We start from the raw sequence: 26,622 nt of genomic DNA, 5'->3' as shown, positions 1-26,622 counted from the left end.
AAGTGTTTTAGAATCCTTTGTTCTTGTCTGTCACTGAGGCTTTGGGAGGGCCAGTGCCCCCTTTACAGCCATCCCTAGGGTGTCAGCTCACCCAAGCCTGGGACTGAGGGTTTGGTGGGGAGTGAGTGAGCAGGATCCTAGTCCCAGTGGTCAGTGGCCAGACACTGGGCTGCTGGCCAGAACCCTGGCTTTGTGAGCGGCTGCACCTTGGCTCTGCTCCAGCCCACAGGGGCTGAAGGGGCGGGTAGGGAACGTGTACGTGGCTTTGTGTCCTTGGCTTTTCCAGACTCCCACGTGCAGCATGCATGCACAGGCTCTACACACCTCTGTTGCCCCTGCGCCCCATTGTTGCACAGGGCTGAAGATGGCTTTGGGAGGGGAAGGGCTGCCAGAGTTAGAAGCCTCAGGGCCTAGAAGAAGGGCATGATTTTTGGAGTAACCCTGGGTCACCTCCCCTCTGGACCTGTTTCTTTGGCAAGGATGTGTAACTGTGTGAGAACAAGCCATGCAGCCCAGGAGACATGATGTCACCTAAGGTCTTCCAAACTTTCAGGTCAGGACGGGGGCTTGTGAGCAATGCATAGACAACCAGAGTGCTTTTCCTCTCCATTCTTCTCAAGGGAATTGAGTCTCTGGGAGGGGAAATCATGCAAGGCTGGAGAGTGATGACCTGACCCCCAGGAAAAGCTTGGCTACCTGCTTTCTAGTCCAGGATTCTTCCTTGAGACACTGTAGGGGACGGTTCAGGACTTGGAGTGTTGCCCTGGTCGGGAAGATGCTCAGACAAACATGGTGCACATTTCCCTTGAGCCCCCATTGACTGGGGAGTGGACAAGAAGTTTCTTAAGAGAATGAGACACACCCACCCCCCTGATCCTACACCTTTGATTTGGCTGCATTTTGGAATCATTTGGGGGAATTTTAAACAATACTGATTTAATTGGAATGTGGCTTGGCAGTTTTAAAACCACAATGTCCAGGGAAGTTTAAGAATCACTGCCTTACACCAGTCCGTCCACCTCCTTCCCTATCTTATCTGGAGTCAGGGGCACCTTCAGCTTCTCCAGTCACCTGCCCAGTGGCTCCTGAGCCACCGACCTTAAGGCTTTGTTTGCAGACAGCTGGGAGGGGGAGGGGCCCGAGGGCTTCTGGTCCTGCAGCCCCAGGAGGCGAGGCCTGCGGGCCAGGACCCAGGAATCCGGCTCCAGACTCGGTCCCCAGGCAGCCTCCTCGGTCCCGGACGGGACAGGAAGTGTCCGGCCGAGGTGGGGGTGGAGGTGATTGGCAGTCGGAGTCTCCAATGGGCCGAGACCCCCCCTATTTCACCCCTCTCCTTCCATTGGTGCCTGGGCGGAGCCGCCCCCACGGCGGGGCCCCAGGGCGGGAGGGAGTAGCGGCCGGGGCAGAGGGCGAGGGCGAGGGCGGAGGGCGCTGGCGGCGGCGGCCGCGGAAGGTGAGGCCTGATGGGGCCGCGGGTGCGCAGGCGGGAGCCTTGCCAGCAGAGGGCGGGGCGGGTGGTGTGGGATTTGAAGGGCCCGGCGTGGCGGGCGCGCTGTCAGTGTGAGTGTGTGTGAGACCGGCAGACTGTGTGTGACGATGTCAGTGTGTGAGACGCCGCAACAGTGTCACTTGGTGCAACCCTCAGCTAACGTGACTGCGGGTGTCACTGTGCATGTGGCTGAGTCTGCATGTGGCTGGGCCAGTGTGGGATGCTGTGCGCGTCTGTCATTGTGCAGTTTGGGGGCAGAGACTGGGTCGTGTGTTCGTGTGTGCGTGTGAGAGGGCCTGCGACCACATCAGGAAATGTGTCTTGAGAAGGTCTCCGTGGGGTTTGAGATTGTATCTGCCAGCGTGAGAGTGGGTGGCTGGGTGTGTGTGTGTCAGTGTGCGACTTCAGCAGTGGCAGAGTAAGAATGAGACTTGCGCTCTGCGTGTGTCCGGTGTCCTGTTAGACTGTGGAGGAGTGGGTATGCATTTTGGGGACTGACTTCTGTAGCCAGTGGGTCTGATCTTTCTACTCAGTGGCCGGCATAGACAGACCCATCCCCAACACACTTGGCTTCCCCTCCTTTCTGTGTTGGAGAATCCTTGTCAGTGGTCCACTGCTCCTTATTTTGTTTCCCTGTCTGCCTCAGTTTCTTATATGTCTTTTTCTCTCCCTACTACTGCCTTCCTAGAGTTGACACTCTCTGTGTCTCTTCACACTTTTGTCTCCCCAGGTATCTCGGTGTATCTCCTTTTAAGTCCTGCCTCTCGAGTTCTCTGCATCTCTGTCTCTCCCTGTACCTCCAGTGTCTGACTCCCCTGTTCACCTTTGTCTCTTTGGCTATCTGGGGGCCTGGACCTGCGATGTGGGGTATCTGCTATGCTAAGTGCTCCCTGCAAGAGGGGGCTTAAACTATGAAGAGGAGTTGGTTTTAGGGAATGCTGTGACCCCATTCCAGGGGCAGAGTGCTAAGTGTGTGTGTGTGACTGTGCAAGGAAGAGTAAGATGTGTGGCTCTGTGTGTGTGTGTCCAGGCATGTGTAAATGTTAAGTGTCTTGAATCTGAGTGAGAATGTCTGAGTGTATCAGTGTAACTGTGAGTGACTGTATCTGAGAGCATGTGTCTGAGGGTAAGTGTGGGTCTTGTGTATCTGGCACCAAGGGACCAAAGGCATTTCCTGGTGTTGGGGCCTAAAGAGTAGAGGGGGAGGTGAGAAATGGCTGTAACGTCAAGGGGAGGGGGAACTGGACTCTTTGGCTTTTCTTTATATCCCCCAACATGGGGCCTCTCTTCCCCTTAAAACACAGCCAGCTGTGCCCTAAGGAAATATTTGCTGGGGAGTGAAAAGAGTAGGAACACAAATATGTGTCTGATTTTTCATTTGATTGTGTCCACGTGTGTTCAGGGAGTGTTTTTGTTGACTGTGCCTAATGGGTCCACATGTGAATGTGCCTGTGTGAAAACACAGGGAATCTCACTGTCAGGGACATAAGCAGCCCTCCTTTCCCCTCTTGCTGTGCCTGGCTGTGCCTGTGGCTTCCTTTCCAGACTGGGGGGAGGCCTCTTCCCTTCCCAGGGCCTTGGGTGGGAGGGGGTGGGAGGAGAGGAGGGGGAGGGGGCCTGGCTAGGGGCGGCTGAGCACCGGGGCCCAGAGGGGCGGGGGCAGGGAAGGGGAAGGAGGGGACAGTTCTGGGGTCCCAGAACTGAGTGGAGCTGAGACGGGTGCTGAAGCTGGTGGGAGGAAGTCCTGGAGGCCATGGACACACAGCCACTGGGATCACCGAGGTAGGGCGGGGCTGAGTGGGATAAATATGGCTGGGTGAGCCACGAGACACACTCAGACAGACACACAGACATGTGGAGGCCCCTGCTCAGCTCTGCTGGGGAAGGGTCTGTGCTCGCCCTCTTCTGGAGCCCTCGCCCAGGGCCCTCTCCCCATCTGCCTCTTCTCTTGTCCTCATTCCCACTTCCCCACTGCCTTCTTCCTCCTGCTTTCCCACATCCAGATGCCTCTCTTCTAGCACCCCTCCACCCCCAGTGTACACATGGTTGGTTACCTTTTCGGCCTTTCTAACACCCTGCTGCCCCAGCCCAGCCCCAGACTCATTGAGCCCCCATAGCCTTCCAGTCTTGATCTCTGATCAGCTCTTTGTCCTGTGGCCCCCACCCTAGGCCCCTGTTCCTGCAGGCTCCCAGCTTCTCTCAGCCTCCTCTCCCCTCCCCGCCACCCTGTCTCCATCTGCTGGCTCCTCGCCCGCCCCCAGCCTCTGGCAGCAGCCAGGGCATCTGGATCTGCTTAACTCTGCAGCCTCAGCCTGCACCCTAGCCCCATCCAGCCTCACAGGCTTGAGACCAACAAGATTCCAGACTCAGGCCCAGATGAGTGGCCCAAGTAGCCAGAGCAAGGAGCCAGACCCAGGCAAGAAGAGGCCTGGCAGCCAGAGTGGGGCTCGGCCTCATAGTGGGAGTAGGGGGTTGGCGCAGACCCACCATGACAGTCCCCACCCCAGGTGATGAGGACGGCCTCAGGTCAGTCAGAGGCAACGACTAGCCTTGGGCCAGGTGAGGATGGACACCGGAATTCCCAACAGCTGGACTGGAGGAGTTAATGGGAGTGACTGAGCCATTGCCAGCACTTGGTGCCAGGGGTGGGCGCCAAGGGTGGTGCGGGGGGTGGTGCTGGCACAGTCTGTCGCCTCCGGCTTTTGTTCTGGGCCCTAAGCCCATGACTGAGAAGGAGGGGTGTGTGTGCGCGCGCGCGCATGTGCCCCCAAGCGCACACGCATGCATGCATGCTCACAGCCCTGGTGTACGGTGGAAAGGGGACATTGTGTCAGATCCCCCAATCATTTCTAATATCCTTACCACTCCTGGAAGCTGTTTTCCTCCTAGAAAGCCCCAGTTTGGAAGAGGAAGAGGCAGGCTTTAGCCTCCCGTCTTGGGGATGGGGGATCACTGACCTTGCCTCTCTCCCCACAGATGAGCAGCAGCTGCTCAGGGCTGAGCAGGGTCCTGGTGGCCGTGGCTACAGCCCTGGTGTCTGCCTCCTCTCCCTGCCACCAGGCCTGGGGCCCCCCAGGTGAGAAGAATCTTGCTTGATGAACCAGCTCTGACTTGTGACTTGCCACCATCACAGGGCCCCTTCTCCTGCCTAACCTGTGAGCCCCCCCAACTGCTGACATCCAACCTGGCAACATCCCCTCTCTGCCCTGACCTCTGACCTTTGTCTCAAGATGATAACATGGTGCTTTGACCCCATGACCCTGTCACTCTCACAAAGTATAGGGTAGGGTGGGAGAGAGGGAAAGGAAGCACCTATGCTCAGAAGTGCCCTCCACAGGGGTCCAATATGGGCAGCCTGGCAGGTCCATGACGCTGTGTTGCCCTGGAGTGACTGCTGGGTAAGTGCTCCACTGGCCTGTTGGGCTGACAGGACCTTTCCATGACCCTTCCATGACCCTTTCTTGACCCTGCCCAGTCCTCACAGCCCTCCTGTCCTTGCCCCCTGTATCTGTAATCCTCACCTCTCTCTCTGTCCTAACCCTCAAACCATCCTTATTGAACAGAACATTCAATCAATATGTATTGAGTACCTGCTAAGTGCCTGGTCTCTTCTAGGCCTTGGGATACAGCAGTGCACAGGCCGGGCAGGATGCCTGCCTGCACAGAGCTTCCATCCTAGTAGGGGAGACAGACAATAAGCAAATAAGAATCTTGCTGGGTAGTAATACCTCCAGGGCAGAAAACCCAAAGAGAGTGATGTGGAAGAGGATAACTGAGTGAATACATTTTATCAGTAATCAGGGACGGCCTCACTGAGGAGGTGACATTGAAGCTGATTTCTGAAGGTTGGAGTATAAGCAAGCATTTGTGACAGAGAGAACAGTTAGTACAAAGCCCTGACGTGGGAGTGAGCCCCACACTCTTGAACAGCAAGGAGCCCAACGTGACTGGAGTGCAGTGGGGGAGGGGGAGAGAGGGAGGTGACAAAGAAGAAAAGGAAAGCAAGGGCTAGATCACCAAGGCTTTGTAAGCCAGCAAGAGGAGTTTGGGCTTTACTTGTGGGCACAGTGAGAAGCCGGTGGAGAGCTGTGGCATGATCTGACTTACACTTTAAATCTTCTGTCTATCCATTGTCATCTCATCTCACCCCCAGGGCCCCTGTGTCCTGGTTTCGGGACGGGGAGACAAGGCTGCTCCAGGGACCCGACTCTGGGCTAGGGCATGAACTGGTCCTGGCCCGGGCAGAAAGCACTGACGAGGGCACCTATATCTGCCGGACCCTGGATGGTGCACTTGGGGGCATGGTGACCCTTCAGCTGGGCTGTGAGTTGGGGAGGGAGTGTTGGGTGGCAGTGATGAGTCATGGGGCTCCTGAGGGAATCTAGGGCCCGAGTAAGCCCTCTGGGATGGGGAGGACCTGGGGACTTCTCAGTCTCCAGCTGCACCCTCTGCCTCTAGACCCCCCAGCCCGCCCTGTTGTCTCCTGCCAAGCAGCTGACTACGAAAACTTCTCCTGCACTTGGAGTCCCAGCCAGGTTAGCGGTTTACCTACCCGCTACCTCACCTCCTACAGGTGTGTGCATGATCAAGTATGTGTGCCCATATGTTCGGGTAGCAAACTGTGGGTATGGGAGGCAGGTTGGGAGGTCCTGAGGAAGGCCTGAGAGGGAGGGAGGACCCTTCTTTCCTTCCTGACCTCAGATGTCCCTCTCCCTGCCAGAAAGAAGACAGTGCCAGGAGCTGATGGCCAAAGGTAGGACATGAGGGAGAGGCTGGGGGCTCTAGCTGGATTCCCCAGTAAGCATTATCAAAGCTCAAGACCACATCCTCCCTCCTAGGATGAGCTCATCCACAGGGCCCTGGCCATGCCCACAGGACCCCCCAGGGGCTGCTCGCTGTATAGTCCATGGGGCAGAGTTCTGGAGCCAGTACCGGATCAATGTGACTGAAGTGAACCCCCTGGGGGCCAGCACACGCCTGCTGGATGTGAGCTTACAGAGTATCTGTGAGTATCCACCCACTCCTAGAGCTCTCCCCATGTCCCTACCACAGAGACTGCAAATGGACCCCAGTGTACAGGTACCCCTTCCTAATACAGAACCCTTCTCCTCTGAGCTCCCAGATAGTTCTCTCCCAACATAGACCCATTTCAGCACACAGATGACTCTCATGGAGACTAAGAAGCCAAAGAGATCAGAGCCCAGGAGGCAAGGCTGTGTCAGCCTCCAGAAGCTGCTGCCACTACCTTCTTCCCTACAAGTCCTTCCTGGCTGCCTGGCCCCAGCGCTGCATCTTTGCTTCTGAGCCCCTTGCTGAAGACAGCCCTATCTCATGTCCTCCCTGCCCAGTGCCTCTCTTGCTGGCCTCTCCTTCCTCTTGATCTGTGTGTGGAAGGGGGGATCACTAAAACTCTGGCTGGAATTTGGGCCAACTCATCTTCCTTGGGTGGAAAGCAGAATCACTCTTTAATTCACCCAACAAACATTTCAAAAATCCATTCTCAGATCTCAGCTTACTTTATAATGGGGATGACAGATAGGTCCTGAGCCTAATGGATGATCAAGCTTAAGATTTACCTAACCTCCTTGGAAGTGCCTCCCCTCGTATACCTTTAGGCACACACCCATCTTCCCTTGGGAGGTGGTGGGAAAGGATGAGTACCTGTCTTGTGCCCTGACTTTGTGTCTCCACTGCCCTCAGTGCGCCCTGACCCACCCCAGGGTTTGCGGGTCGAGTCAGTACCTGGCTATCCTCGCCGCCTGCGTGCTAGCTGGATGTACCCTGCCTCCTGGCCCCGCCAGCCCCATTTCCTGCTCAAGTTCCGGCTGCAGTACCGTCCAGCGCAGCATCCAGCCTGGTCCATGGTGAGTGTGTCCCAAACGGTCCCGTTTCTAGTTTTATGTTTCCAGGTGTTCTGCATGACCAGTTCTGGCAGATCACTGAAGTCCTGTGGCCTCCTCTACAGAGTCTTCTCCATGGGCTAGGCTTTGTGCTGGCTGCTAGGGTTGTAGCAGGGACTGCCAAGCCAAGCCTCTGCCCTACGGGGCTATAACTCTGATGTCAGCCTATCTGTGGGAAGACAGCAGTGACTTTTTAAAAATAATTTTTCCAGGAAAAGGAGTGCCTTTCACCCGGAAGCGCATCTTCATACAAACACTCCAATGTGGAAAGAGGTGAAGTCCTACCTCTGGAGATGGCAAAGATTGGCTAGCATCAGGTCTGAGGAGCTGCTGCCTCAGATAATAACCAATATTTCTTGAACACTGTCTGCCTGCCAGGCACTGTGCTACACATTTTACATGTATTATCTCGTTTAGGTGTATTCACCTCTATTTTACAAATGAAGAAACTGAGGCACAGAGAGAGGCCCAAGGCCACCCAGTAAGTGGTACAGCAAAGATTTGAACCCAGGCAGGCTGACATCACAGCCTGTCTATATAACCACTATGCACTTTTGTCTTCTGAACACTGGGTGTAGACCTGACACACCCAGCCACCCTACGTGAGGCCCAGATGGCTGCATCAGGCTGGCAGGGATAGGACTGGGAGGAAGGGGTGATCTTTGCAGACTGGGGCGTTAACCTGGATAACGCGTGGGTGAACCATCTTCACTCCCAGGTGGAGCCGGCTGGATTGGAGGAGGTGATCACGGACGCCGTGGCTGGGCTGCCCCATGCCGTGAGGGTCAGTGCCCGGGACTTTTTGGATGCTGGCACCTGGAGCGCCTGGAGCCCCGAGGCCTGGGGGACTCCGAGCACGGGTGAGAGACCGAGCCTAGGGAAAGAGCCAAGGCCCCGTCACACAGCACCTATCAGCCGAACTGCGGGCACTGGCGGCCACGTGGCACACGCCCCACCCACGCAGGCCAGCAATTGCGGCCGCAGGCTTCAGCTGCGGTTGCCGGCAGCCCCGCCCTAGTTTACACCCCGCCCCTCGGCCTCCACCCCTGCTGCATCCCCAGAAGGGGCTCTGCACTTTCAAGCCCTGCCCCCTAGGCGCCCCAGTGTCCAACCTTGGCCCTGGCCTCCCCTCCTATCCCGCGTGGACAAATCTCTTAAGGTCTCGTCTCCCTTCAGGGCCCCTACCGAAAGAGATACCAGTTGGCGGCCAGCAGCTTGCGCAGCCAGAGGAAGAACCTCAGGCGGACAGCCCCGCTCCCCCAAGGCCGTCCCTCCTACCAGACCCGCGGCCACTTGGTGAGCTTGGGCAGATGGGCAAAGGTGGTAGAGGATGGGAAAAACTCCAGAGAGAAGGGAATACTGAATTTGGTCAGGCAGGCTTGCTCTCACAGCTGGCATGTGACCCTCCCCCTCAGACCACAGAGACCCCTTGGAGCAGGTGGCTGTGCTGGCATCTTTGGGAATCTTCTCTTTCCTGGGACTGGTAGCTGGGGCCCTGGCACTGGGGCTCTGGTAAGTGACCCTCCTCAGCCTCTGATCCCACACAGATGCTCTGATACCCACAGTCCACACCCATTCCCACCCCTCATGACTTCCCACTGAAAGTGTCTGATTCTGGAGCCATTCCTCCTCCCTCCCTCTCCCGCCCCTATACTTCATGATTCTCACCCATTCCTCTCTTGACCCTTTACTAATAAACCTATTTGGAGAAGACTGAGATGCCCTACATTGTCAGGGAGACAGCTTCCTTTTTGTGCTCCAGGCTGAGGCTGAGACCAGAAGGGAAGGATGGGCCCCGAAAGCCTGGGTTCTTGGCCCCGATGATTCCAGTGGATAAGCTTCCAGGTGAGTATGACCTCCAGGAGGTTTGGACTTGGAGATGTGTGCCCTCATTTTCAGTGTCTAGATTAAAAGTCAGATACCTTAGTCATCATAAGGGTTTTGAGAATCAGAGTTGGGTCTCCTTATTCTTATGAAGTCTGGTCTCATGGTTTCATTCTTGAGTCCCTGGGCTCAGAGGTGGGTTTCTTTCATCTCTTACAGGATACTGGGGCTCCTTCCTCTTTTTCAGGGTGTTAGGCTCAAAGCTGGTATGCGTCGTTATTCTTGGGGTGTCTGGATCAGAGTGGGGTCCCCTCCCTTATTCTCAGGGTGTTTGGGACAAAGTCCAATCCTGCTGTCTCCCTTGATTTTCCCCCTTCTTCTTCTAGGAGTCCCAAACCTGTAGAGGACCCTGAAGGGCTTCAGCTGATTCCACCTATAACTCTGTCTTGCTGGTATAGATGGAAGGAGAGGTGGAACCAGGCAGGACAGTAGATCCCTGTGGAGGCGGGATCTCAGCTGGAAGTTCTATTCGGAGCCCATTTCTATGAGACTCTGTGTTCCAAACTTACCAGCTGAAAGGTACCTGGACCTCTGACTTCATCCCAGAGCTGGAGGTCCGCCTGAGGAATGTGTGCAGATGTGTATGTTTGTGTCCATGTGTGCCAAGTGCATGTGAGGCAGGGAACATGTGTTCTCTGCATGTATATATATAGGTACCTGGGGAGTGTGTGTGGGTCCTTGGCTCTTGGCCTTGCCCCTGGCGAGGGTTGCGAAGGTGTGAATAAAGGGAATGAGGAGGTTCTTCTGTTTATTGACATGTCTCCCAGCTCCAGATTCAGGACTCATGGGAGAGCGCATAGAACTTGGAGACCACAGTCAAAGACTACTGTCCAATGATACTTTATTATTTTGGCTATTGGGGGCCCTGGCCCATTTTTCCTGCCGGCCCCAAACTCAGGTTGGGCAGAATCCCCTGGAGTGTCCTCCCTTGGCGCTCAAACCACCGAACCAGGCTGCGGTTCTGGGGGTGGATGCAGACGCTGCGTCGAGACAGGTGAAGCCTGGGAAAGGAAAGGTGCAAAGCCATAGTCATAACTTACAGATGAGGTTAAGGCCCAGGGGTTAGAGGCCAAGGCCAGATGAAAACCTGAATTGGCATCAGAATTAGCAGTTGGGGCTGGGTTGAGATCAGCATCAGGGGTTGGGACTGAGGTCAGAGTTAGGGGTCAAATCAGGGGCAGGGTCAAAGCTCACACAAAGGCCTGGAGGTGACAGTCCCCATCAGCTTCCTGCAGTTCCACTCGGACGACCTTCCTCAGTAGCTTGCTTGAGAGTGGCTGTCGGTAGAGCTGAGTACAGCATGCAGTGCTGGGTGGCAGTAGCAATACTAGGGGACAACGGGACCATGTGTCCAGAGGGCTTCTGACCCAAAACTTCTCCATCAGACAGCTGGAGGCTGGGCTTCCTGGGTCCCTGTCCCTCCATCCCATTCACCAAGACCCAGGCCTTTTAGACCCTCAGGCACTCACCCGCTTCAGGGTCTGGGCTCAGGAGCAACAGTAGCAGCAGGAGGCTGCTGACAGGTGAGGGCCCCTTCATGATGCTCAGCTTGGATGCTTCCTTCTCTCTCCTCCTCCTTCCCTACCTTTTATCTGGGTGCGTTTTTCCTGGGGCACCAGGTGAGTCAGAGGCAGGTGAAGATGTATTGCTCAATCTGTGACAGTCCTGGGCCCTGGTTACCACAGACCCCCTCCTCTCTTAGGACTGCCATTTCCCATGGGCTCCTAAGTCCTGGGCAGAGAGACTAGGGAGAGGGGCTGTACATGTGGGGACTGACGGTACAGTAACTGAGTAAGGGCAGCCAGGAATCCTCAGGGGCATCCAGTGATGGACATTCTCACTCAGGTACCCATAGTTACACATTCACAGTCACACTGCTATCACTCGATCAGCCTCACATGGTCAGACTACCACAGACAGAATCATACAGCCCCAGTTACACTCAGTCCCACTCCCACACAGTTGTGTTTTCAGTCATTCAACCATACAGTCATATTAGCACACCCAAATCTGATGGAGGAGTTGTGGGTGGGGTGGGAGCAGAGGGTAGGCCAGCACCAACTTGCCTTCATTTTCCCCTCCCCACTTCCTGCCCTAGCCTGCATGTCTTATCAGGAGAAATTGATGGGAATGGGTCCCTTAGGGCCCTTCTGGCTGAGGAGGATTCTCACCTGGGCCAGTCACATTCAGCGTGAGAAACTGGGAGAAAGCCCTTTTTGGTGGTATGGGGTGACTTGAGGGTACTGAGGTGGGGGTTGCTCTCCCCAGAAAGATGAGATATGAAGGATGGAGTGGATAAGGAGGGCAGATGAGGTATGGTAAAATGTCTCTGGTGCCAAGTTGCTGCTGTCAAACAAGTAAAAAACACAAGAAATCTTACCTTCCTGTTTTTGGCTAGTCCTGTCCCAGACATGCCAGCCTCTTGCCAGCAGAGGCCTGGGGTTTCCAGACTCAGTCCCTGGCTTATTGAGACATCAGACTTAAGAGCTCAATTACCTCTCCTTTGTTCTACTCAAATTCCAGTTTCTTTCCACTTTGGGCCTAGAAGAATATCTCCTCCCAGCCCAGCAACTACACCCTCTACATTCCATCCTCTTGGTAAAGCCCCAACCTCCTATTTCATTCCTGTCCCTTTTCTAATCCCATATCCAGCCCTCACTCCCTCTTCCCCTCCGCCCCCAATGCAAAATGATTCCTCCTCTCTCTCCTCTTGTCCTTTCCAGGAAGCTGGGAACAGCCTAGGGTGGGGGCAATCTGCTAAGATTAGTGCTCCTGGCACCTTGAAGAATTTCCCACACCTGGGCTGGGGATTTCAACCCTCCTGTCCCGCTCTGCATTTGAAACATAAACTGAGTCATAGCCCAATATTCCAGCCCCTGTCTGATTGTTGCAAGGGTGCCTTCTGCAATCTTCTGCTCTGTGACCAACTATCCTCTAAGGGGGCAGGCCTACTCTTGGGGTAGGGACCCATACCTTCCCTGGGCATCTTTCTGCTGCAGGGCTGCTGCAACAATCAGGAGGGACCATCAGCTCCGAGAGTAGGGACTAGTCCCCTTCCCAGGCTGAAGGACTCGAGCTTCTCCTCCCCTTCCTGTCCAGGGTGAGGCTGGAAGGTCCTTCCCTGGAGTTAGTCTTGTGGATACTCAGGTATTTTGAGTATTTAGGAATTCTGAGGTGTAGGCCCAAGGCTGGACAGGATACTCCACTTTTGTCAGGGTTCTTGATGTAGACATCATGAGGAAATGCCTCAAGAGCCTGGGTTCATTCTTGAAGGTGGCCACAACCTAGAGGTCACTCATCTTGAACTTCTAGTACCAAAGGCCTTAGGGTCTCTCTCTCACCCTCCAGACTGGCATGTGCCCCAGAGCTTGGGTGCAGCCACTGAGGTACCATCATCTTGTCACAAATCTTCATTGGCTAACTGTCTGTTTGTCACACACTTTGTAGTCCTTCCTAGACTAGTCGGTCCAGAGGCCTGGGAAGGCAAGGAACAAATTCTTCCACGTATGCACCCATCTCTCCCCTTTGGCTTCTCCGAAGATAGGGCCGAGTCCTCTTCCCAGCTACAACCTGCTTCTGCTCCAGGCTGAAAGTTAGCTTTGCCCCCACCCACAACCTGGGCTGTCTCTTTAGTTCTCTGGTGCCCTGTCTAGTGCTGGGACCAGTCCCTAACTGAAAGCAGGCCCACTAGGAGTCCCTGACCCTTCAGCACTTCAGGAGCTAGTGGGTCTCAGGCCAACTGGGAGCCCAGACAGAAAGGGGAGGCAGGGAACAGTGGCCCTTGGGTTCTCTTAGGGAGGTAGAGCTTGGTGGGCTGATGCCAAGTATCTTTAAGCTTGGGATCAGACTGGAGGAGCTGGAAGCTGGCGTATTAACTGTAGGAAAGACCTCCAGCAATCCTAAGTCATTCCCCTATGGCAGGCTGTTGGAGGCAGCTTCTAGGAATTTTCCCCTCCTCTCACAGACTACTACTTCCTACAACTCTGGGTTTAAACTTTCTTAGATCTACTCCCAGGTGATTCTTCAGACACCTGGCAGCATACTATCTAGGAGGAAGGTGGTAGCAGAGAGCTAGGGTTGTGGGAACCTTATGGATGTGGGAATAAGGTTGGAAGACCAGGCCAGGACTATTTAATTCCCGTCATATAGGCCACTCACAGCGATGGGTGTGTGTGTGGTGGTGGAAGGCAGTCACTGATAGTAAGGAAGGCCTGACTCAGATGAGGGATCCTTAGGAATAATGGGGACCAGGACATTGACAGGCACCCTATCAGGGAGAGAGGCCCTGTCAATAAGGAAACAGCCAGCATGGAAGGGGGCGTGGGGCCCAAATGGTGGCAGCGGCGGCAGAGTCAGGAGGGCGGCACGGTGGGTTCGGTTTAAATCTTTAATGCACCGGCTGGCTGGGCAGTGGCAGTGGGGGTGCGGCGGGGGAGGCCGCGACCAGAGCGCTGGGGAGCAGGGCCCAGGCCGCTAGACAGACAGCTCATCAGGCCCCGCAGAGGCTCCAGCTTCTGCTCCCGAGGGTGCGCCGAGCTGTGGGGCGACCCGACACTGGCATGAGCCAGGGCGAGGGCTCCCGGCCCCCCTCCCCCGACCCATTCTCCGGGACTGAGACTCGTCCATGCCCCGGGCGCGGCCGCGGTATCGCAACCCCCTCACCTCCGCTCCCTCCGCCACATGCGCAGCCAAGGGAAAAAGTAGAAGCAGCCCCAGTAGATCCTGCAAAGAGACGGCAGAGCCGAGCGGGGCGGGGCGGGGCTGACCCCACAGACTCCGCCCCTTGGACGCCTCGCCCCTCTCATGGAAGGCTCCGCCCCGCCCCTTAGAGGCGGTTCCCTACAGCCCCCGCCCCTAAGAGGCCCCACCCCTCCCGCTTCTCCCGCCCCCAGAGAACTCGTGCCCTCCCCCCACCCCCCACCCCCCGCGGCTAGGTTCCTCCTCCGCAGAACCCCGCCTCCACTCACTCCTCTTCCGCCTCCAGCGCCACCTCGTATCTCCTCAATCCCGACATGTCCTGGGTTCCGAACGTCTCCTGGGGAGCGGCATGATTGGATCAAGGATTCCCCAACCCCAGGTCCCTTTCTGTCATTCTCGGGACCCGACTGACTTGTTCTCGGGTAATATGAGACAGGTGCCCCCGGGAAGACTCAATTGCCACATCAGGACAGGGTGGGATTGAAGATTTGGGAGGCACGAGACGTTAAGGGATTGGGCAGTCGGTCAGCTTGGGGGCATGGGGTATTTAGGGAATTAGGGTCAACGGCTTGAAGGTCATGGGGCTGGGATATTTGGGGGCCCGGGTGAGGATTTTCGGGGGCTGGGGTCACCTGGAGGGGGGCTGAGGGGTCGGCGCAGCCTAAACTCCCGCCCTCCCTGGCTCCACCCCGGAAACAGACCGCTACGTTACGTCACAGGGACACCGTCGCACACTAGGGGTGGGGTTTACGTATTACCCGGAAGGGGCGGATCCAGGCCATTTCTTCTGAGGAGGCGGAGTCCAAATGTCACTCCAGGAGGTGGAGCCAAGAGTCTATCACTAAAGGGGCGGAGTCGGGGCTTACTACTAAGATGCGGGGCACGGAACCCTCTTTAGTAAGGATGAAGTGAGATTTTGGAGCTCCACCCTGGGTGACTGACACCTCAGTACTAGGCAGCAAGAAAAGAGCTTTGGGACGTAGTCCACTACTATTTTCCCAATCCCCTCTCCTTAGTTTCTACTCTTGACAGTTTTCTTTGTCTGCCCCATTCTACTGGGCAGAGGAGGAACAGGGCTCTGGAGAAGGCTCAGTCTAGACAGGCCAGACTATGGAATACTTGTTGGCTGAGTGGCCCTGGCCAAGTCATTTAATGGCCAGAAGATCACAGCTTTTCCTCTCTGAGCTGAGGCCTACCTTCCTGTGATTTTTGTTCCTATAGTCAGTAACTAGTCAAATATTTATTAAGTGTCTACTATGTGCCAGGCAACATGCTGCGCATATGGCAGTAAGGAAGACAGGCACAGCTTCTGCCCTCAGAGAGCTTATCATCTGGATTGTAGAAGGTGAAATCAAAAGAGACAATAAAATCACTATGATAAACGCAGCTGACTGTCTGGGGGCAGTAGAGGGTGCTGCAATAAAGCCAGGAAAGAGTGATTAAGCCAGTGTGGGAGGTTGGAAATAGCTGCCCTAGTTGGACTGTGGAGTGGGGAAGGGAGCCTTGTGGCTGGATGGAAGGCAGAGAATGACCAGAAGTAACTGAAATAAAAGTTCCCCCAGGCTGAAGTGTGGAGAATGTATACACCTATCCTCTCCCCCCATTCCACCCTCTTTCTCCCTCTGATGCCTGTCTTCCCCTGCCTGGGCTACATACAGACAGGTGACAGACAGATCCGTGGATGCCAGTTGGAAGCACTGAAGTCTGGGCATGGAGAAGCTGTGCTATACTCACCCTTGCTCACACTCACACTCACAGTAACACTCCTGCCCTGTCCCAGCCAGGTCAGGTCTGGGGCAGGGAAACTGGAGGTCTGGTCTTCCCTTTCTGATCCTTGGCTGTATGACATGTCAGTGATTCACATTCCTTTGCTGGGACACAGGGCTCCCTCTGGGGAGCTAACTGCCTTAGCACTTGCCCTGGGGGAGGAAGGAGAGGCAGTTCTTGGCCTGGAATCTTGGGCAGGGGCTTGGAGGGAGGAGGCAGGGCTGGGGAGGGCTGAGCTGGCCTTGGCTGAGCTCCTTTGTAGTCTCCGGATGATGTGGTCCACCCAGGACTGGTTTGGGGGTGCAGTGTGGTGAACCTAGAGTTGGAGCGAATGGAGCTTTGGAACCCAGCTTCCCGGCAGTCCTCGGTGTGAAGGGAAGAAGTTAAGGACCACATCTGGGAAACTTTCAGGGGCATCCTTGTGAGAAGGGGCTCAGCAAGAAGAAGGTAAGTGAGATGGTGGGCGGAGGCCTGCATAATATTTATTTTTAGAGGAGGTACTGGGGATTGAACTCAGGACCTTGTGCATGCCAACACATACACTCTACCACTTGAGCTATACCCTCCCTCCTAGGCCTGCATAATAGAGAAGGTGATTGGATGGGGAGGAGCCTGGTCACTCTACACCCCACTCACAGGACAGCAGTAACCTGCAGCTGTCCTTGAGTAAGAGATAGGAACAAAAAGTCACCAAAAATGTTCCCAAGAATTGCATGTGGTTCACCAAGAGACAGAGTCCTCAGAGTTGTTGGCATCACTCAGACATGGGGGGATGGGGGTGGGTGTTAGCATTAGGGTTGGAGGGACCATAAGGTGGGAAGGCCACATCCCTGGCTGGAATTCAGGACATTTGTATCCAGGACCATCACTTTAGTGTTCCTCTCTCTCCCACCCACATGCACTGTCCTCTTCTTCCTCTGGAAACCCAGGCTAGAGGGGACAGAGCTTCTTGAGAGAAGGGCAGCCAGAGGCCCCAAAGCCCATCTAGGCACCGACACTTCCAAGAACACCCGGGGCCCAGGCACATCTGTATCACAGAGGTCCACACAGAGGACACAGGCACACCCACACCACACAAGCCTATGTGTAGACTACATAGGGATGCACGCAATGTGCAGGTGCACCCCCAGTTCTCAAGGACACAGAGTCACAAGGGCACACCTATTTGGCACATTTACCTCAGTGTTGGTCTGAACTCGTGGTCTCCATCACAGGCTCCCTGAGACCTCGCTGATTCCTGTTGTGCCTCTCCCCTTACCAAGAAATGAGTACCCTGAGAGAGGAGCAGGGCTGTGCCGGTGGCTGTGGAGGGCTGACAGAGGTGGACAAATGGTAGATTCTCTGGAAGCAGCAAGTGTGTAGGTTGCAGGAGTCCAGCTTGTGTGTCACCTGTGTGACTGTGTGAGGCTGGATGGGAGAGTGAGCAGAATAGTGATGGTGAGGGAGTCCTTGCAAGACCTTGAGGGTCCTGTGAGCCTGTGTGTGGTGTGTGGGTGTGTATGTGCCTATGTGAGCCTGTGGCTGTCTTTTGTTGATGCCTCCCCAAAGCTTTCGTTTTCTCTATCCTGAAATGTCTTCCCTTCTGTTGTGTAATAAAGAATTTGGTCCCTGTCCTTTGTCCCTGCTCCTGAGAGGGAGACTCTAAATCTTTGAAATTTCCCAAGTGATACAAGTGTCTTTGTTATTTATGAGCCCCTTGGGTCACACCTGAGTTTATACTAAGAGATGAGATGACTTGGGGTGGGGGCTTGTCAGTGGAAAGACCAAACGTATCAGTGCAGAACTGGGGCTTTGAGCCAGCCTGACTGGGGACTTTGAGTCCAGTCGTATCACCAACAATTGAGTCATGCCTGTGTGTGAGATCTCAATAAAAACCATGGACACCAAAGCTCACAGAACTTCCTGGTTGGTGAACACATTGACATACTGGGAGCTTAACGTGCCCTATGGCTCTCCATGGGGAGAGAGTGTGGGAGCTCTGTATCTGAGACCCTCCCAGACTTTGCCCCGTGTGTCTCTTCATTTGGCTGTTCCTGATTTATATCCTTTATAAAAAACTAGTTGTGAGTATAGCACTTCTGAGTTCTGTGAGTCATTCTAGTGAACTGTTGAACCTGAGAGGGGTTTGAGGACCTCCTGGACTTGTAGCTAGTTAGTCAGAAATGCAGGTGGCCTGGGGACCCCACCTGTGGCAGACGTCTCAAGTGGAGGCCGGCTGGTTGGGACTGTGCCCTTAAACCTGTGGAGTCTAACACTAGCTCTGGGTGGTTAGTGTCTGAAATGAATGGCCATATATGAGTTGGTGGCAGGATACCTTTCCACTGGTTACAAGCCCTGCTGTCTCCATCTATCTGGGAGAAACTTTTTTCCCTTTCATAACTCCTCAGTAGCCTCCCTGTCCCCATTTCCCACTTCTGTCTTTAGCTCTGACAACCTCAGCACTTAACACCTTGGACAAAGGAAGGGGAAGGTTTGCAGTGTTGTCCCCTTGAAGGCATTTGAACATCAGTTTTAAGGCTGGAGGTCAGAGCTTGGTTCAGGATTAGAGGTCAGATTAAGAAGGGCCTCCCTCCTTTGTAGGTTCCTCCTGACTCCCACCTCTTCTCTGAGGTCCTGAAATGACTAGAGTGGGAAAGATGGGACCCAGCTGGTCCCCTAGATTCCCTGAGGACAGTCACAAGAAGCAGGGTAAGGCTGGAGAAGGTCTCCCAGGTCTCCCTAGACCCGTCACAATTCCTGCACACCCATCATCTGAGACCTACTCCTTGTATGGACAAGCAGGGCTAAAGGGAAAGTTCTTTGGAAGCAGGTCCAGCTCCCATATCTTCCATCTCAGGACTCTAGGGCTTCACCCTCCTGGCCCAGCCAGTTCTGCGTGGAGTCAATGGCTACCCCATTGACTTATTTTCCTATGCCCCAAGCTGAGTCAGAGAAGTAGCATGAGGGGAACCTGGCCTAGAACACCCCCTTCTACCATGCCTTCCCTGTCCTGGGAAATGAGAGGGGATTTCTGAGGAGAGGAGCTGTTCAGCTTACAGAGATGCAAGGAAACTAGAGATAAGGGAGAGGAGCAGGTGCTTTCTCACCTAATGAGAGGGACCCAAGAGGCAGAGACCAGAGGAGACCTCTCAGGAGACAATAATTGTGGGGTGCTATTCTGTTTCCCATTCCCAGCCCTAGAGCATATGATGTCACAAGCTTAACTGGACCCATTTTTGTCTACCTCATCTCTCTCCATCATCCGTGCACTCATCCATCTATCCATCCATCCATCAATTGATGGGTTCATCCATCCATGTGTCCATATGCCTACCCATCGTTGTCTCTCCATCAGTCCATTCTTCATTCTTTCATCTATCTTTTCACATCTTTATGTATTCATCTGTATGCTTAACCATTACCCATCTATTAATGCATCTATTCATCTATTTATCAGTTATGGTAATAATTAACATTTGTTGATTCTTAAGTGCCAGGTACCGTGCTAAATGCTTTAAATTCATTGTCTTATGACAAATCTATGAAGCAGAGCACTGTGAGCTCTGTTTTTGTTCATGTAGATGCTTTTCTATACTCCTTTTTATGGTGCCTTTAGGGAGTTTCTCTCCCACTTCATGTGGTCTTGGTGGGTCTAGCAGCCACAGTGCTCTGATCCATCTGCCCCATTCCCTGGCCACTGTAATATATGGAAGAACTGAGTATGTGTCCTAAGCATTGTTCAAAGCTTTTCCTGAGATTTGGTGTTAGGAGAAAGAGGGCTTCTGTTTTAGATCACTCACTATGAAAATTTAGACTTGAGACTTCCAGTGGCCATATTTTCTGCTGCTAGAAGGTCGCCTGTCTATAACAGGAATGAGGCCCCCCACACAAAAGAATTAGAAGGAAGTCAAGTTAAAATATGGAGATAACATCACTTGAATCCCTGAATCCAACCAGGGCTGAAGTAGACTAAATCTTAGTGAATCTAATTATGTGATATGACAAACTTAACTTTTTGCTTAAACTCCTTTAAGTAGGTTTTTTGTCATTTGCAAAAGAAAGAGCCCTGGGTAATGATTATTGTATTATTATCCCCATTTTACAGGTGAGGAACTTAAGACCCAGAAAGATTAATTTACCCAATGTTTCACAGCTTATAAATGGCAGAACATTGGTACATATTTGGAATAAAACTGATGTCTGTCCATCTATTTATACATCTATCTATCCATCCCATTTATTTATTTTATTTAATTTATATATATATTTTAAATTTATTTAATGTTTTGGTGGGGTCATTAGGTCTATTTATTTATTTATTATTAGTTTTTTCTTTAAATGGGGGTTCTGGGGATTGAACCCAGGACCTCATGCATGCTAAGCATGCACTCTACTACTTGAGTTATACCCTCCCCACAATTTGCTTATTTTTCTGACCATCTTTCAATGCTAAGACACCAAAGGCAGTAAGACTTGCCAGCTCCAATTCTGAGACTGGGTTTGGATAAGAGGTTAGCAAACTTTTTCTGTAAAGTTCCAGATAATAAATATTTAAGGTTTGCAGGCCATACTCTCTCTGTAGTACTCAGTTTTGCTGTTGTAGCCTCAGAGCAGCCATAAACAATATGTAAATAAAGAGGCTTGGCTATATTCTAATAAAGCTTTATTTGCAAAATCAGGCAGCAGGCTGCATTAGGTCCGTGGGCTATAGTTTGCCAATCCCTGGTCTGTCTCAGTGGGGAAAACACACATGTTCTGTCTTTGTTGGGAACATGAATAGGGAGTAGAAACATACATGCCTTGCATTTGCCATTACTACTAGTGTGGTGGAAACAATAGGATTTTATATTCAAACTCTTGTGTTTGAATCCGGCTTTAGGACCCTGGATGGTTGAGGGAACAGAATCTGTAAAATGGGAATAAGATATATCTTGTGAGATAGTACATGTGCCTGACTCACAGTGGGCACTCAGTAGTAGCCATCCCCCTTTGTCATTCATCACCTCCCCATATTACCAGTGTCAGGAGGCCTCTCTCTTTTTAGGGTGTCCTGGGATGCAGTGAGGACCACAGTCTGGCTTGCTGAGTTCAGGAGCCCAGCTTCTAAGAATGAGCTTTCATATAAGTTCTATAGAATAAGCTCTTGCAAACTCCAAATTTCTCTTTTTAGTAGCTCTACCCCAACTCTTACCTGCATTCTTCCAAAAGTAACCATCCCAGTGCCCAGCAAAACAGAAGGCTCTCCAGGCAATAGGCCTCATTAGACTTAGAGGCAGTTTAGACACCTCCTTTTATTAAGTCCACCACTCAGGATATTACCCTGCTATCCCAGGTGGCTTTTTAACCTATTTCTTCTAAACAAAGATGTTTCTCTAGGAGAAAAGATTATGTCCTTGTGTGTTTTGTGTCTGTGTGTCTGTGACGGTATGTGTGTAATCGTGTATGTTTGTCTGTACTGTGTGGTGATTATATGCTTAATGTCTATGGTGTGCTCTTGATATATGCAAGTGCTTGGCTGTGTGATTGAATAGACACCTGTGTATGTGTGTGTGGGTACAGACGTACAGATGTATGAACGTGGGTAAGGGTATCCCCATTTTGTGTGTGTGTGTGTGTGTTTGTGTGTATGTATGTGTGTGTGCGTTCTGGCTGTTTGTTTAATCCATCCCTTTGTGGCTCTCAGCCTCACAGGGCCTGCAGGGGGCATCCGGTATGTAGGGAAAAGGGGATGTGAGGCGCCTGGCCTGGGCGCTCAACCTCATGTCGCCTGCAGAGGGCGTCTAGCATATAGAGAACATGGGATGTGTGACTCCTGACCTATGGAAGCACGGCTGTGGGCTGAGGAGCCTGGGCTGTCTTGTTCCAGAAAGCAGCTGGAAATGAGCATGAAACCAGATGACTCAGCTTCTGAAAGTCCCTGATTCTAGAAGGGGATCTGCTTCACTCTCTCATCCTCCAAATCCCCTGTCCATATCCAGAAGGTCCCGTCCCAGTCCGAGGGGCAGAGCTTGGTCCTTCAGTCTCAGAGCGTGGGTGGAATATTGCACAGGACTTCTGGAGGTGACAGGACGTCAGGATGGGGGGAAGTCTTGAGCAACAGTACCCCCTCCTTCCTTGCGTCCTGCTGTCTGGAACTTGGCCTACTGCCGGCATTTCCTGAACACCCTCTCTCCTTCATTTTCTGCAATTTGGGTCACTCTAGGCCCCAGGGTTTCTGGGCCTGGGCTGAGTTTCTTGGGAGAAGTGCAGGAGACAAGAGCCCCTGAACCCAAAGCAGAAGGTGACCTATGTGGCTGGAGATGAGCCTGGGAGTTAGGGAGGCTGGAGGGAAGGCAGGGGAGGCTACCTGGAGGAGGGAGGTTTGCAGAGCCTTGAGGATGGGTGAGGTGGGAGGTAGGACATTCCAGGTAGAATGAACAGCAAGCAGAAAGGCGCAGAGAAGGGACAGGGTTTTGTGATTAATCCCAATGTGGGTGGGGTGGGGGAAGGCAAGGGGTGTGAGAAGCTGTGTGTACGGGGGTAATCTCTGGCGTACTTGGGGCACCTCCGGGTGATGCCATGCCCAGTGGTCAAAGTTAATGGAAGGCCCCTGTAGCCTTAATTAGGTTGGACCATCAGGGGCTAGTATCCCTTGCGTGTGAAAGTTTGGGTCCCTTAGCAGGTATAGAATGTCAGCCAGCTGAAGTGTCAGTTGGAGGTAAAGGGAGTGAATCATAGAGGAAGTGTGGAAAACAGAAGTTAAAATTCCTCCCTCATGGTGTGCATGCTTTTATAATCTCATTTTGAGGGGACCCCCTTGGCCTCTTGGCCTGTGAATATGATAGGATATCAGTGATGTGATTAGGTTATGCTACATAGCAAAAATGAAGGGATTTTGCAGATATAATTAAGGTCCCTAAATCAGTTGACTCTGAGTTAGTCAAAAGGGAGACTACCCTGGGTGGGCCTGACCTAATCAGGTGAGTCTTTTTGAAAAAATGTTTAGAAATAAGAAGCAGCAGTAGATGTTCTCATGCTGGCATTGAAGAAGCATACTGCTATGTTGTGAAGAGGGCCAAGGAGCCAGGAGTTGCAGGCAGCTCTAGGAACTCAGGACTTTGGTCTTAAAACCACAACTGCCAACACTCAGTGAATTTAAAAGGGGACTCAGAGCCCAAGGTGAGATTGCAGCCCTGGCTGACACCTGAGTTCAGCCTGGTAGGACCCTGAGCAGAGGACCCGGTCAGCCTGTACCTGGACTCTTGGACCACAGAAACTGTGAGATAATAAATTTGGATGGTTTGAAGCTGCTAAATTTGTGGTGATTTGTTATACAGCAATAGAAAACGAATATAAGAAAGAAGTAATAAATTCTAGTTAAGCCCCAGAACTAGTTTCAGAACTACTCACTATAGCTTTTATTCATAGTTCCTTCCTGGCTGTGAAATGATTCTATTTCTTGGCTCCCCTTTTCTTTCATTTTCCTTTATTCCATTCTTGAGTATAAGTGGTAGTGATAATATTACTACTATTTACTGAGATTCTGGCTTGCTTCTCCTGGCAGTTGCCCCCTTGAAGTTAGGCATGGCTGTTTGACCCACTTTGGCCAATGAATGAACTGTGTGCAGAAATGGCATATGTCTTTTGTGGATAGAAGTGTTTAAGGGGAGATTCCCTTTGCTATCTTGTCTGGCTGGAGTCATCATGGAAACATGTGTTGAGATGAAAAGGACATGCCAGAAGATCAAAGCAGTCTGGACTGTTGAGCCACCATGTGGAGCACAGCTGTGCTAGAGATCGCCTGGATCCACAGCAGGCATGGTATGTGTGGGGAATAGAATTGTCCTGTGTTAAGCCATTCAGACTCAGGCGCCATTTTTTATTGCAGCATCACTCAGGTGTTGTAGAATAGAGAGATGAGATTAGAACAAAACTAGCGGAGGGATGGATGTCATCCTGAGATCTTGTATTTAGAATTGGATTTTGCTATGGTCTGAACTGTGTCCCCCCCAGGGTTCAAATGTTAAAGCTCTAACCCTCAATATGACTGTGTCTAGAGGGAGGGTCTTAAGGAAGTAATCTAAGTTAAATGAGGTCATAAGGGTAGGGATCTAGTCTCATAGAACTGTGGCCTTAAAAAAGAGGAAGAGAGAGTGAGCTCTCTGCCACATGAGGCACAGTAAGAAGGTGGTCGTCTGCATGCCTGAAAGAGAGCTCTCAACAGAAACCTACCATGCTGGCACCTTGATGTTGAACTTCTAACCTCCGGAACTGTGAGAAAGTAAATTACTGTTGTTTAAGCCACCCTGTCCTTGGTGTTTTATTCTGGCAGCCCATGCTAAGACAGATGTGGTGATTGCTAAGGCTCTGAATAGTCTCTCTTTGGGGACCAGTGAATCTTTTTGGTTGTATAATCAAAAGTGTTATTATGTTAGGTGATACCCTTAAAATTGTAAGTCTAGGGTTTGAGAAGGAGGATGCATGTTGATGTTACAGCCATAGGGTGGACTATTGAGATATTTATCTTTTTTTTTCACTGCCCACAACCTTAACCCCTTTCTCTGAGGAATTTCCCATTATATTAGTCTTAGTTTCTAATAGAGCTTGCCTTCCATTGTAGAATCTCCTAAGGATTACATTCAGCTCCATGAAGCCCAAGACAATATCTGTCTTGTTTACTACTGTATCAGCAGCACCTAGAATAGTGCCTGGCATGAATAATGTTCTGGGTTCCAGACAATGATGTGGCATCACTTTAGACACAAGGGTTTGCCAGGGCTGGGACTCCATGTCATGGCAGCCCTAAGACCACTGGGGGCCATACAGTAACAGATACGCTGACACTTAGGGCTCCATGCCAGGAGGTGCCATTTACATAGACTACAGGGAAAATGGTGTCCCTGGAGTGGTGCAATGGTGCTGTCCTGCCTGACAGGCTTGGGTGTTTCCGACAGTGATAGGATTTCCCAAGAGGAATGGTGGCCTGAGAGTAATGGGGGGACCTTGACATGGATGGGGGTCCTGTTAGCAATGGAAACACCAGTAGGTATGGGGATGTCCTGGCGATTCCTGAATTGATGGAGGGCTTTACAGTGTTGGGCCCCTGGTAGGAAGAGGTACCTTCCTCTTGGGGGAAGATCCTTGAAATGATGGTCTGACAGGTATGAGGTTGACAAGGTGACTGAGGTTTTGATGGTGATGAGACCAGATTTCCAGGGACTGCGATTCTGAGATCCAGAACTCTGAGGGAGTGGGTCCCATTGTTCTGGTCTGTTCTATGGTCCCCAGATGCTCTGCCCTGCAGGGGTCCCCGCCAGGCTGGCTCAGAGGCCCTCTGTGAGGCCACTCCTTCCAGAAGCCCCACACACAGGACCCCTAGTCCTGCCCCAACCCTTACCCTCCTGATCTCAGCCCTGCCCTCACTTCCTCCTTCCCTTTCAACATTACCAGGCCCTGGGCATGGAGGTGAGAAGGTGGGCATTATGGGAGCCTGATCCCCTTCCCCACTGCTCTACTTTTGGGAAAACTGAGGCCCGAGCCCACCTTGAGAAGCCATGCCCACTTCCTCCTGGAGGCTCCACAGAAGCAAGCTCCCTTTCTGCGGGAGAAGCCTGGCGACCTCCAAGGGGTGTATCCGTACCTGAGCTCAAGTGCTGGGGTCCTCCCTGAGGATTCCAGCTTCTTCTCTTGTTTTTTTCCTGGCTCCTTCTAGCAAGCCAAACCTTTCCACCCCAACTGGACACCCCAGCCCCCGGCCCTCAGCCCAAGTGCGACCCGTCAGGCAGACCTGGGCTGCGGTCTCAGCTTTGCCACTCACCAGTTGAGTGGACTCAGGAGGTCACTCTCCCTCCCTGTGCTTCCATTTCCTCATACTTAGAATGAAACTGGTGACCCCCACCTTGTAGGGTTGTTTGATGATGCAGCGTTAGTGCACATAAAGGACTCAAAGTCATGGCTTTTCCTACTCCCCGAGGGCCACTTCCTCAGATCTGCCCCTGCTGTCTTGTTCCCCGTTTTCACTTAGGAGAGGGGTCAGCTCAGAGAGGAGGTTTGTGTGGTAGCTGAGAGTACAGATTCTGGAGACAAACTGCCCAGGCAGGAGCCCCCCAGCTCTGCCACTTTGCTGGCCGTCCAGCCTGGGTAAGTCACTTCACCTCTGTACCTCCGTTTCCTTAGCTGCAGTACAAGAAGCGCTTAGAGCTGTGCCCAACACCTGGTCAGCACTGGTGGTGACAGAGCTCCTGCTACAGAGCCAAGCCCCCTCATGTAGACAGAGGTGGCCTCCCAGGGGGCCATCGAGGAAGTGCCTCTGACCATGAAATTGCCTGCTCATTCCTACAGAGGGGCTCTTGGAGGAAACTCCCTATTTGGGAGTCCTGTTGCTTTATGGGGCTGTTCCTTCCAAGGTTTTCTGGCCGTTTCTGAGTTTCCCGGAGGCCAGAGAGGGGGGTATGCGGTGGGGGCTTACCGAGAAATTGAACTGAGATGATGAAAACATGATCAAAACCGTATGGAGCTGGCTCTGACCAAACACTTAGCCATGTAACAGAGACAGCCCCGCTGTCCCGGGAACTGGATGCGCTCCGGGTGTGAGTGGTGGTGGAGTAATCGTGGGAAAGGGCCGTGTTCCATTCTGGTTTTTTTTAATCAAATATGTACTGGACCTTCTTCCATGCCAGCCCCTGTGCAGAGCAATGTTGGCAATGGAGCTGGAGAGGCCCAGACCTCTCCCCGGGGGAACTCTACCAGGAGACAGGACAAGGAGCTTTTTATGTGGACAAAAAGGCAGGGAATGCCCTGAGCAGGGACGTCAGGTGCCTGTAGGGAGATGTTGGCTGCTGAGTGATCACAGGCCTTCAGGTCAGGAGGGCCTGTGATCACTCAGCAGCCAACATCTCAGCTGCTGGCCTTAACCCTGTAGCAAGA

General features: G+C 52.7%; 3 protein-coding genes and 1 long non-coding RNA gene across 11 annotated transcripts in view; 2 read left to right on the top strand and 2 right to left on the bottom strand.

Annotated features, from left to right (window-relative positions):
• Positions 1 to 1,362: 1,362 nt before the first annotated feature.
• IL11RA (interleukin 11 receptor subunit alpha) lies at positions 1,363 to 10,014 on the top strand. Of its 2 annotated transcripts, none has more exons than XM_072959223.1 (13): positions 1,363 to 1,453; positions 4,466 to 4,565; positions 4,827 to 4,887; positions 5,643 to 5,812; positions 5,948 to 6,062; positions 6,210 to 6,242; positions 6,328 to 6,494; positions 7,190 to 7,353; positions 8,108 to 8,249; positions 8,566 to 8,685; positions 8,805 to 8,901; positions 9,152 to 9,234; positions 9,600 to 10,014. In XM_072959223.1, exons 2-13 carry the CDS (start codon positions 4,466 to 4,468, stop codon positions 9,614 to 9,616), a joined length of 1,269 nt encoding a protein of 422 aa, XP_072815324.1. In that variant the 5' UTR covers positions 1,363 to 1,453; the 3' UTR covers positions 9,617 to 10,014. The 2 variants fall into 2 exon arrangements, with proteins under 2 accessions (XP_072815324.1, XP_006216854.1); XM_006216792.4 differs by lacking the exon at positions 1,363 to 1,453 and adding an exon at positions 3,186 to 3,271.
• Positions 10,015 to 10,100: 86 nt separating this feature from the next.
• On the bottom strand, positions 10,101 to 10,894 carry CCL27 (C-C motif chemokine ligand 27). Its single transcript, XM_006216791.4, has 3 exons — positions 10,743 to 10,894; positions 10,468 to 10,600; positions 10,101 to 10,274 (listed from the first exon to the last, which is right to left on the bottom strand). The coding sequence occupies exons 1-3, from the start codon at positions 10,810 to 10,812 to the stop codon at positions 10,127 to 10,129; spliced, it is 351 nt and encodes a 116-aa protein (XP_006216853.1). The 5' UTR covers positions 10,813 to 10,894; the 3' UTR covers positions 10,101 to 10,126.
• A 2,752-nt stretch (positions 10,895 to 13,646) lies between these two features.
• Positions 13,647 to 14,691, bottom strand: LOC102543690 (uncharacterized). The gene is made up of 4 exons (XM_031676600.2): positions 14,604 to 14,691; positions 14,241 to 14,308; positions 13,936 to 13,995; positions 13,647 to 13,809 (listed from the first exon to the last, which is right to left on the bottom strand). Exons 2-4 carry the CDS (start codon positions 14,285 to 14,287, stop codon positions 13,653 to 13,655), a joined length of 264 nt encoding a protein of 87 aa, XP_031532460.1. The 5' UTR covers positions 14,288 to 14,308; positions 14,604 to 14,691; the 3' UTR covers positions 13,647 to 13,652.
• Positions 14,246 to 26,622, top strand: part of LOC116279952 (uncharacterized) — a 132,061-nt gene continuing 119,684 nt past the window's right edge. For 6 of the 7 annotated variants that reach the window (XR_012071858.1, XR_012071856.1, XR_012071853.1 and 3 more), the window contains exons 1-2: positions 14,246 to 14,393; positions 16,026 to 16,185. This is a non-coding gene — a long non-coding RNA (uncharacterized lncRNA). The remainder of the gene's footprint in view (positions 14,394 to 16,025; positions 16,186 to 26,622) is intronic. The other variant, XR_012071855.1, reaches the window with a different exon arrangement.

This window comes from Vicugna pacos, chromosome 4 (genome assembly GCF_048564905.1).
Source record: "Vicugna pacos chromosome 4, VicPac4, whole genome shotgun sequence".
Taxonomy (NCBI): Eukaryota; Metazoa; Chordata; class Mammalia; order Artiodactyla; family Camelidae; genus Vicugna; species Vicugna pacos.
Note: the sequence above shows the minus strand (reverse complement) of the source record. Positions and strands in the feature narration are given on the sequence as shown.